At 42.8% G+C, this 11811-nt stretch overlaps 1 protein-coding gene across 2 annotated transcripts in view; it reads right to left on the minus strand.

Annotated features, from left to right (window-relative positions):
* Positions 1 to 11424, minus strand: part of TGFBR2 (transforming growth factor beta receptor 2) — a 61457-nt gene extending 50033 nt beyond the window's left edge. For both annotated transcript variants that reach the window (XM_066194089.1, XM_066194080.1), the window contains exon 1: positions 11070 to 11424. In XM_066194089.1, the coding sequence (XP_066050186.1) occupies positions 11070 to 11163 (94 nt within the window). In that variant the 5' untranslated portion in view covers positions 11164 to 11424. The remainder of the gene's footprint in view (positions 1 to 11069) is intronic.
* Positions 11425 to 11811: the final 387 nt, after the last annotated feature.

Raw genomic sequence — 11811 nt, forward strand, 5'->3', positions numbered from 1 at the left:
GCAAAAAAGACAGCATGGTTCCCTAAACAAACAGTACCTCCTCCTTCTTTACCCACTGCAGGCTAAGGACAACAGAGTAGAAATTGATGCCCTGGTAAAAGCAAACTACATCACATTTTCAAAAGCACAGTGGAAACTTAAATCAGGATCTGCCTTTTAAAGGGAAAAGTGATGATTGTATGGGTAGTCTAAGTAATGCTAGGCAACAGCTTGGAAAAGCAGGTGTCAGTGCTTTCTATTTCTAGGTATGTGGTTATGATAGTGGTAAATGCGCCTTGTCATTAGCTTTCAAGGGTAAGGTACTTCAAAATAATTAGTGGTTTGCTTCTAGCATTTGCTACCCACCTTCACCCATGAGAAGGCCAATAAGTTTCTGCCTTCAAACCACCAGTAGGTACATGCCTGATAATCCTACTATAAGCCACCGGAAGAAAAAAACCTTGTTTGGGAATGTGTAAACTGGCTGAACCATGAATAATATATATGTGGACAACAGAGGGAAAAGTTAGGCCTCCATTTGTCGAACAGAAGCAAGTTACCAATGTTTCCATGTGCCTCATCAGGCTCCTGGCACACAGCCTCTTAACCTGAGAAAAACAGGGGAGAAAAAAAGTGCTAATTATTGAACTTGACAGGGTGTTTGAGACTGTTGAGAATTTCTGGATGCTCTACAGGCTTTAATCCAGAATTTCTCTGGAGAAAGAACAGAGGTTATGACTCTCTTTGAACCTCAGTTTCCCAATCACAGTAGACAAGTGTTGAAACAATCTCTGTTCATTTGCCACAAGTTCTAGAATTGTCTACAGAGACTGTAATTAACACATCATTGCATTATTTTTTGCCACATGTTAAGGAACACTAGTTGAAACTGAGGAAATACGAATACATATGATTGTACTGAAGTTTAATGGTGGCATCAAAAATACAATGGATGAAATCATGGGAAGTTGGAAATCTGTGTTTGAGTCTCCAAAGACTAAGAGGCTTCTCATTTCCTAGTTCACTGCTTTAAACACAGGCCAAGATGCAAAAGTTGCTCTTAGTTGTAAGTCACCAATAAATCTTGTCTCCTTCTCTCATGTAAAATAAGGAGTCTCTAATCCCTTCCAGTCTGTATAGGAGGAACTTTTATGTCTAATACAGATATTTTGAAATCTTTTTAGGGTCAAGTGCATATTTTTAAAATAACTCAACAGGATGTGCCTGATTCTTCATTGGGAACCCCAGTTGCTGAATATTGGTGATTTAGCTGGAATCACATTTTTATTTTCCTCCATAAACATTAAAATCAGGGGACATATATGTATAAGAATCCCTAGACTGCTCCTGCACTAATAAATATTCATCATAGCAGTGTGGTCTCAGGGAAAAGTGAGAACAGCAAAGCCCCCAGTCAGCCAGAAACCTTAAGGCAAAAGGAAAAAATGTGAGAAGTAAGGAGTGCGTGAGCAAGAAGCTGATGGAGTAAGAAAAACAAACAAAAAAGGAAGCACGTTTTGGTTGTATTTCCTTTTCCAGAATAGTTTACCAATCCCTTCCCGCTGAATGTCTTCCTATATCTAATATCCAGAGCAAAGAGACAGCAGATATGGCTTTAGTTACAACCAGACAGCATGGTATTCTTGTTTACATGCAAACTTGGGTTACGATAGCTCTGAAAGCCTCATGGCCTGGCACTGTATTTACCAGATGAGAATACTACAAAGGCAATAAAAGGATCAGCTTCCCAGATTTTTGACTTAAGGCATTCCCTTGTGGTATAGTTGGGTGAGGAAATGGAAGAATAGACTGAGGGGAAGAAGGGAAATTCAATAGCCCAGAAACATGTATTGCTGACCTAGTTACTTTGTGAAGGCTTAAATAAAGAAGCTTACGAAGTCATGACTATTACATGGTCCCCTCTGATCTTTTCATGAGGATGAGAAATGGTTGTTTTCGGTTTAGAAAGGAAAAAAGATTTTGTATGTAAAGTGTCTCTTTGTTGTGCTGTGAACTCCCTGGAGAGAATATCAGTCACCCTGCAGGGGCTGGAATAATGAATGAATCCATCAGGGAACAGGCTTTCTTCTCCTGTGACATGCTTTGGGGGACCACCCACACACATGTCAACCCCTTTTCTGCAAAGTGCTGCCTCTAAAGCCTTCCCCTGTCTCAGCCAGCAAGGGTCCTTCATCCTAGAGCCCTTCATTGATGGAGTTTAGATACTCTCAGGCTGAGGAGTGACATGACCATGGGTCTCCCACTTTCAGGGCAAAAGCTCTAACCGCTGTAGGAAAAGGAGGCAAGGCAACCGTGAAAATTGGTAATAGGAGCTGTGGCGAGGTAGAAGGTACACAGCAGGGCAGCTGGCCTACTGCCACAGCACGGTCACTGCAGAATCACAGATCTCCTTGTGTGCCAGAGACAAATGAGAAGGGTAATTGCTGCATGCTGGTGGGCAGCACCGGTCAAAGGGAATAAAAGATCAACCACCACCTGCAAATGACAGCTCTTCTCCATTGGCTCCTGACTGCAGATTGACAATTTTGTTCAATTTTTTTTTCAAAATCTCACAAAATGCTTCCCATTAGTGAAACATACAAAGATTACATCCTTACTTTCTGCACCCTTTTCTGTAAGTTTCTTAAGAAGAATGGAACACTCTGAAATCACTACCCAGTCATGTTAAAGGAAAGCTTAAGATAGCTACAGAGCTGAGAGCAGAGCATCCCAAGCGGAGCCTGAATTTGCACAGCGGATACTAATTGCATAAAGAAGGAATATTTTAAGAGACTAGACAGGTGGAGGAAAAAGCTGGCAAAGGAAAAAAATGTAGTTACTATCTATCCTATTTCCCCAAGCACAGACTTCAGTGACCAGAAGTTATTCACATGCACTGCTGGCTGCAGTACTTGAAGGTACGCTGAGTCGTGATGTAACTATGACTTCACATTTGCTCCAGCCACAGAGCTCCCAAAGCAGATGGAGGTTGGTCAGGACAGCCTGGTAATGCTAAAATCAGGAGGGCAGCTAAAATGTAAGAAATTTAATCTTCCTTTGAGCACTAAGACTTTTCTTAAATTGTTGCCAAAGCAGTGCTATCCAAACCACTGATGTACTGCAACTTTATAACAAGTTTTCATCAGTATCTAAGCTGCTAATTAGACTCAGGAATCAGACTAGATCAGTTCCTCAAGACACAGAAGAATCTTGGATAGCTGCTTCTGCTTTCTTCCCTGAAAATTACCAGAAGAGATAACCCATTACTAATCATCTGTGGTCTGCTTCAAAGTTCAGCCCCTTGTACAGCAACATTAAAGATGTGCTTGTATTAGTTAGTGAGATAAAATCTACAAAATTGCTGCATTATCATCCAAAAGCCCCAGGCACCATCAAACCATGCCAACAGGTGATGTATAGACGCGATGAACTTAATCCCATCTTGGGCTGCAGAATCCACAGCAGGATCATAACTGGAGGGAGATGGCTCACCTGAATCTCACATCTAAAATATTTAGATCCAGGAGAATTATAGGTTGACCAACACTTGATAAATCTTACGGAACCCCTTTTTCTTTCTAAGTCGATAAATTGAGTACCAGCTCTCTTATGATCCTTCTGGGTAAAAAGTTAAACAAAATCAAAAACCACATGCACATTCTGAGGAGGCATTTGTCCTTTAGTCCTCATTTCTCATTCTCCACTCTTCTTCCTTATTAACTACATTAGCACTAGAAGCTTATCCGTGATGAGGGAGCATCAGTTTTCATACATCTTAAGAAATGCATGCAAATGTTTTCAAAGGAAAGGCCTGGTCTTGATGAGAAATCATCCTTCTTAGGTATTTATCTTTTTTTAGGACTACCTATACCACATCAATTCATCTCTCTCAAATTCCCCTACCATGACTCTTCCTGGGCAGAAATCCTTAATGATACCTTACAAGAAGTTTGGAAGTTTTCTCTTTCCCTTGACTGCCTGAAATCTCCCATTCTTAATGTTCTGAGGACTTCAAAAAAATGCAGTCAAATTACTCTTTAGCTCCAAGAAAGAGAACCAGATCACTCTGGCTCCTGTAAGACTGATACCACAAAAGTCCCCTCGAGGGAATTACAGCCTCATAACATACAGTTGCCTATTATTTATTCTGTGGCCAGATTCTGCCAGCTGGTATAAATCAGGGCAGGTTCCTCGCCTTCAACAGAGGAAGCTGATTTATGCCAGCTGACAGTCTGGCTGCACGCGTTCCACTTGCACAATGCTAGTTTTTAAAGAGACCTGTTAAAGTGCCCCAGGCACGTAAGAACCACACTCGCGTCTTTACTTGGAAAATGTTGCCCCGAGGAATAGAACTGTGAGACCTTCCCGCTGCTCTCTGGGCATACTGTTCAAATTCACTTGCTTTTCTAACAGAAGAAAGTCTCTAAGCCCTGACAGAGCCACCACGATCTTGGGAACAAATGTGCATTTTGTAATGTCCCCTGCATAGACCACTTTTTTTTTTTGTTTTAAACTGAGCTTTAATGCCGCATTAAACGAAGCCCACAGGAATACCAATGCAATGTTTTGAAGGAACTGATCAGCTGCACAGAGGGCAGAATTGATCTTCCAGAACTTGTGTTACTGGTAACTATAAACACACTATAAAGAATGTGGTGTGACTTGCAAATCACTGGCTGAACATACAGCTTTGGCTGCTTGATAAATCTTCCTTTTTTACCTTAAAACCTCAGGTGTCTACTAACAGAACAGGGAAACAGCTCATTTGAGGGTGTGGGCTGAGGTGCTTGGGTACAAACAGAAGATAGTAGGAAACAGAAGACAGCTTTCTAATACTGCTGGTTTCAGATTGCCATTGGAAAGGCACAGTGTTAATCCCAGGTGTCACTGTAGGGATGTAACTGCTGGGTTGTCAACTGAAGGATGCTTTAAGTGTAAGGAAGCAGACTCCTCTATCTGTGTCTGAAATCTATTAATTTCAGTCAAATTTTTTGCCAAAACACTACTCTAGGTGAGCAGAGAACTGGAATCCTGGAATCAGACTAACAGGACTGTTAATAATCAAAATTGTGGTTCCTTTGCATGACAAAAATTTCTGAATACAGCCTGTTATTATGATGTGAAAAAAAGACTAGAAGACACCAGCCATTCAGGGCACTGCCAATCCCAGCCAACAAGGAGCAAACAAACACATGGCTACAGGTCAACCTTAAAAACGCTGTCGGGGGAATGTTTTTCCTGCCCCACAAAGTGCTTCAACATTTCATACATTATCATATTCACAACAGAGTGAAACCAAAATCATTTGAGGTGGCGGATATGGGGGATGTCTGTATATGCATGCCTAGTGAGAGTGACAGCCGTCCAGTGTCCTGGGGAGAGTGGATAGGGGGAGCTCCAGTTTCAAATGTGCATTTTGTGAGTCAGGTCATGCACTTAATCCCACCTTCCTTCCATTGACCGGTGTTTATTCTAATTATTGATTAATGATTATTTATGTATCCTTTTATATCAGAAATTCCACTGTGGACTATGGAAGAATAAAAAAAAGTTAAAAAAAAAAAAAAAAAAAAAAAAAAAAGGAAATATTTCCTGATGAAAGTTTAATGGAAACTGGTACATTTCCACAAATTGTTTCAGTTTTGACAAATCAGCATTTTCCCATGAAAAACAGTATCAAAAACTCTCAACCAGCTCTAATTCTAACCAGATTAACTCAGGGATGAATGCCAGCAGGAAGTTCTTGCTAAATACCAGTTGTTTGAGCAAAGGAAAACCACTTCTTCCCAAGATGATCTTCCCAGAGGTGAAAAGACTTTAAAACCCATAGGAAAAAAAAAAGGACAGGTAGTTCCAACTGCAACAACTACAATGGCATTCACATCAAGAGAAAGAGCAAGGAAACGGCATATCTAAAAAAAATATGCATGAACAAGGACAAATCAGCAACTAGTATTTCCCCTGACACTGCAAATGTTATAATTTCTTAAAATCTTGAACAGTTGCTAAAGCTTTGCAGCAGTGCAACCCAGCTGATATTAGTCTATATGAACTGCTGGGCAGAGCCCTTAATACATGCTCCAGTTTCAATTCTGCTTAAATCTCTAGAAGCTAATGAACACATACAAATGATGAGCATGCTGTCACCAGGAAAAAAAAGTAGAATTAAGCAATTCCTGGTAAGATTTGTTAGTTCTAACTACTCCTCTGGATGAGATTCCATCAGTGGATGGCATTTGAAGCAATTTGCTGTCTTTACATATCTTTCCCTAAACATCTGTATACAACTAAAAATGTGTTCTTTCAGGCAGTAGGATATAAAATGTTGTACTCAACAAATGCCAGTGCTGCTGCTCTGTTGCTATGCCAGAGAGCAGACATAATACAAAAAACAACTGTTGAAGAGTTAGCTGGGTCACTGAGAACCCAATTCTGCAAATGTTTAGTGTCAACCCATTGCTTTCAGTGGCATTTGCCCTGTCCCAGTGTGTATACACCCACTCCTTACTGTAAAAGCAATCAATCCATTGTAGTAAGAAGTTTCTCTGCTGTTTCTTAATACAACACCTGCCAGTGAAATTAAACTTCAAAAGGACTTTGGCTGTCAAAGCCAAGACATATTCCTTCTGATTTGCTTTACTCTATTTTAACCCTCAAGAATAACAGTTCACAGAAAAGCGCAAGTATTTTTTCATTGCCTTTTATTTTATTCTTGAAACCATTTTATAAGAGTTTAAAAAACACTTTGCATTATCCTGTAAGAAAAAAAACCCAAACAGAAACTGCTCTAACACCAACAAAATTTAAGGCTTAAGACCTATGAAGTAACCCAAATCTCAGCACTAAGTTTCTTAGACTAGGATTCAGCCAACTTTCTCTTTTTGTATCATGACTGGCTCTCCACTACTTCATGCTGGGAACCCCTTGTACTCTCCAACATCCTTACAGACTGGTTGACACCTCAGTCAATCTTAGTGAGTTTGCAATGTTCTGGGAATACAAACTACCTAATGTCCCTGGGATGTGCCTCCCCGGGTATCTCCCCTGAGTCAAAAGGCTCCTCTGTGGCAAAGGAGATGATGCTGTGGTCTTCCACCTGCCTCAGGGCACCCTTTCATTCCTCTGCTTGTCAGGGGCCAGAAGGGCTGTGGGAACCATGGGCAAATCAGGACTGTAGCAGCTCACGTCCCCCCTGCTGATCACAGGACCACAGAGGTGGCTGGAAGCCCTGCCTTGCACTGTGCCCCCAACGCTGGGCTGTAGCCATACCAGCCAGTGTGGAGATTACACGGACTACTTTCCATCAGAATCTGTCACTGCACTAGTGAGCACGTTTCATACCTAGCTGATACAAATGCACTGTTCTGCAAAATCCAAGAGTAACAGATTGGGCCCAGCCAGTTGGTTTTGCTCGTTTTGGCAGTACTGAAAGTAAGGCACAGCTCCCCTGAGATCAGAGAAGTGGCAGTGAATGCTAGCAAAGTGCATATAGCACATACATACATTACTAAGAAAAGAGTTCCTGCACCACAAATCTAAAAAAAAAAAAACAACAAAAAAAAAAAACCAAAAAACAACACTTTAAAAATATCTTGCAGAGGAAATATAAGCATCGGAAACTCCAACAACTGGTGCTACAGTGATACTATGCTCTTTTTTCTGTTCTCCCCTCAAAAGAGCAAGTGCTTTCTAAAAGCTTTTGAAAAAAACAAACTTCAAAAACCCCTACAAGCCAGACCACGAGGAATTTTCCTTCTGGTGAGAGCCTGCCACATATTTCCTCCTATGTTCAGAGTTAACCTTGTCACAAAGAATACTTTAATCAGGCACCATTATAGGATGCTGCAACTTTGAAACTGTAACGATTCATCCCAGAAAGGAGTAATTCATTTTGAAGCAATGTTGTTTGACTAAATATAGGTCATATAATAGTAAGTGTTTATAAAACATGAGTGAAAAAATGCTATGAATATGAGAATCTTTGAATTACTCCATTGCCCTTTTCTTTGAAATGACTTTTGAAACTGTTTCAGGAAACCTGCTATAACTCTGTCTAACTCTACTAGTGCTAATGGAACTAGATTCATTTGCAGCAGCTTAAGATCTGGCTCACAATTTTTTAATAGAAATCATTCCGATATGGAATTCACCACCTGAGTTTTAGAGAAGCGTGTTAATGCCAAGAAACTAAAAATAACAAGTAAACAAAAGTGTTTTTCAAAGTCTTAGGTATAAAAGCCTCACAACTCAAGGATACCCCATAAATAGAAGAAAATGCCATATCATCATTGATATTTCCCTACTTCCCTCCTGAAATACCTGGCAAAATGCCAGTTTTAACGGGGGGCAGGAATGCATTTTAGACTCAATCCTGTTACAAACAAGTTCCATCCTGTTACAAGATGTTTGCTCTCCTACTTCCCTTTTGCAAATATCTGAAGCTCTAAATTTGATTTTCATATTATAAAAATTAACTAACTCTGATATGGCTTTCAAAAAATAGATAATAATGCAAATAGAGTTTGGCTGAATGGAGAAATTAAGTTCCTGATGTTCAGAGATGAACAATTATTACACGGATGACTCCAAGGAACAAATTTCTGGTTATGATAACCTAAAGATATACTATAAATTCATACTCACTTGAACACATACCAACTTCTTATGTGGGCAACGGCTGTTTTGCACTGACATTAATTTATTAAATGCTCCATATATCATTCAAAATCACTTCAGAAAATCACAACTTGCCCCTTTACTCTATGCAAAAAGTGGTAAATCACTTGTGTGTAGTACATGACATGAGAGAATCTTTTTCCAAGGAGATAATTCCTATTGAACCTGTTGATGATTTTGTGGGTTTGTCAAAAATCTTTATGGGAATGTGTCCTTCTTATCTAGTATTTTGCTCTGAAGAATGTTAAAATGAAATTTTAGCTGGTGCTTTGTTAACCAGGCATCTGGTTAGTCAGTAGCATACCTGGAAACTGAGCTCTTCTGAGACTGATGTCTCCTTTTTTCAGCCTCACTGTATTGCTGAGTTATTACAAAATAAGTAGTGCTTTATTTTTATTATTATTATAATTATTCTTTTCTTTTCTTTTTTCCCCCCAAGCATTTGGCAGCTCTAGTTTTCATTCTGGTGCCAAATAACTACCAACATCCAAACCTGACACTTTCTGCTCCACAGAACTGGTGCTTTCTGATCAACTCTTCCTGTCATAATAGAATTCTGTGGCACAATAGAATCCTACGGTGACTATCAAAACAGCTTTTGGAGTTATGGGATAGATTATCTGACAGGTCTACTCAGTTTTGGTTATTTTAGGGTGTAGATGAAGATGAGCATGAAAAATGCTGGAATTGTAACCAATTTATGTTCTTTTTCCTCACTGGACCTATAACAAGAAAGAAGAACAAACTCTTGAGTCATGCCCACTTTTAAAAATCTACCCATAGTTTGAGATTGTCTATAACTGATTGAGTGGGGGGAAAAAAAGTATAATAATAAATAACACAAGATTAACAAAAGCTGAGCTTCTCCATTTAAAGTTTTTTTGTGATGGGAATCTGCAAAAGTTTGGGCCTGGGGTCAAAATAAAAGCCATCATTAGTTGAGTATGATTTATATTAGTGAAAAATCATAACAAATATATAAAAAATTAACAAGAAGCCGCACACCTCTAATTTAGTATAATTTTGAGTTGTGAGGACACCACAGTGTCTTATTCTTACACTGTCCTTTTCTTCTGCCCTAAGCTTTCATGAGTAAGTTTGCAGGTATGCAAAACCTGTTGACTTTGACAGGGCAGTTAATGAAGCATGAAGTTATTCAAAACTGCACATAGCTAAAGGCAGTAGCTATTCCAGTGTTATCCACTTCATGTTATTATGTTTCAGCCAAAATTTGGGATCACTACCGACCATGAATGGACCGGACAGGAACATCAGGGGGCCCAGACCAAAGTTTGCAGAAGCCCAGGTGTCTGCACATCTCACCTGAAGACTAAAACTACGTGTGCTATCACAAGATATCTTAGAAATCTACTTACTTCTTCACAAGTGTTTCAGATGCAGTTTGCTTCAACCTGCTGTTCTCTTTTTAGGTTCACCACTTGTGCTGCAGCATGATTTAGGGCCTAACCTTGATATTACAGATTTAATTCACAGATGTAGGTAACTACTGATAGGACGGAGATGGAAAGCTCCTCAGGGCAGGAATCTTGTAATTGCAGTGGAACTTTAAGCTCATAGTACATTATAAATTATGATATGAAGAATACTGCAACCTACAGACCCCAAAAACCTACCTAAGGATATCTTGGTAGAAGCAGGGTAAGGATTATAAAGTGTCACTTCTAAAGTGAGTCAAACAACATGCGCAGTCAGCGCTAGAGCTATGAGTGCTTTTCAGTCCAACTGCTCACAGCCACGGGTAAACTCCGCTCTTAGCAGAAACTCACACGAAACCCAAGTTTTGGTAACCAAGCACAGATCCACACAGCAGCGGGCTCTGTGGCCAGGCACAGGCCCTCGCCCTGAGAGCCACCCGAGGCACCTTCCAGCCCCGCGGCCGTGCAGGGACAGCCGGTTCCCGGCCGGAGCGCCGGTGCGGGCGGCCGGAGCGCTGCCGAGGGGCCGCGGGTGCCCCCCATCCACGGGGCCGGCACCAGGTGCGGGAGCATCAGCTGCGGGCAGGGCCTGCCTGCAGCCCTTCCCCCGGCCACCGCAGGCAGCTGCCCAGATGCCCTCTCCGGGCTCCTCCGGCCCGAGAAGACCCTGCTGATTTCCTGCCAAATCCGCTCCTTTCTTGCCCCTATTCCCTCCACGGAGGGATCTCAGATTTGGCCGCGAAACCCCGAGATTCCCAGTCCTTTCTTCTCCGCTTGCTCTCCCGCAAGGGCCATCAACAAACACGCTCACCCCTCCTGAAATGTTTCCAGCCTCAAAACTTTCTTAGCAACCGTGTCCCCCCCCCCCCCCGTCCCGTCCCGGCGGACGCCTGTCCCTCGCCGCCTGCCCCGCTCCCCTCCCGCCCCGCTCCGGCCCCAGCAGCTGTCAAGCGGCAGCGCGGGCCGGCGCGCACTTACCCCGGAGCAGAGCGGGGACCGAGCTGCCCATGAGCAGCCAGAGGGAAAGGCGCAGCAGCAGCCGCCGCAGGCTCCTCGGCAGCCGGGCACTCATCGCGGAGCCGGATCGGCGCGGCCGGCGAGCCGCGGGCGGGGCGCGGGGGCGGCGGGGAGGCCGCGGCGGCGGTGGCGGGGAGCGGGGCTGCGCCGCTCCGCTGCTCGGGACCGCGGTGACTCACTGAAACTTCACTTCGGCGCTGCAGGGGAAACAGGAAATCTTAAACTTCGCAAACAGCTGGGCAGGACTTTCTTACTCTTACAGTAGTTCCTTCTCCCCCTTCCCACAGTCACCCCCTCCCCTGCTCTCGCCCTTTTTCTTTCCTTTTTTTTTTTTTTTTTTTTTTTTTTTTTTTTTCCTTTTAACATGAAACCTCACCCAGTTTGGTGTCAATCATCTGCCAGAGGCCAGCCCCTCTCAGGTCTGGCTCTCCCACCACAAGCGCGTCGGGGCCAGCCCCGACGTGCAGCCCGGATCCCTCCGCCTGCCTCCCTCCGAGGCGGGGACCCTGCAAAGCCACCCGCCCGGAGCTGCACCGTGGCTTGCGAGGAGGCTCTAGGTCGACAGGAAGCCGCCAGCTCGGAGGGCTCATTCTCCCTGCGGGTTGAAAAGGACCCAGTCGTGTCATTTGGGACATGGAGACTTTGCAGATCTCCTCCTCGCATCCGTATCCCTGACCTTAACGATGCTGCTGCAGCAGCCTGT

The sequence above is a fragment of the Chamaea fasciata genome, unplaced genomic scaffold (assembly GCF_029207755.1).
Source record: "Chamaea fasciata isolate MVZ Bird 193981 ecotype frontalis unplaced genomic scaffold, bChaFas1.0.hap1 SCAF_1, whole genome shotgun sequence".
Taxonomy (NCBI): Eukaryota; Metazoa; Chordata; class Aves; order Passeriformes; family Sylviidae; genus Chamaea; species Chamaea fasciata.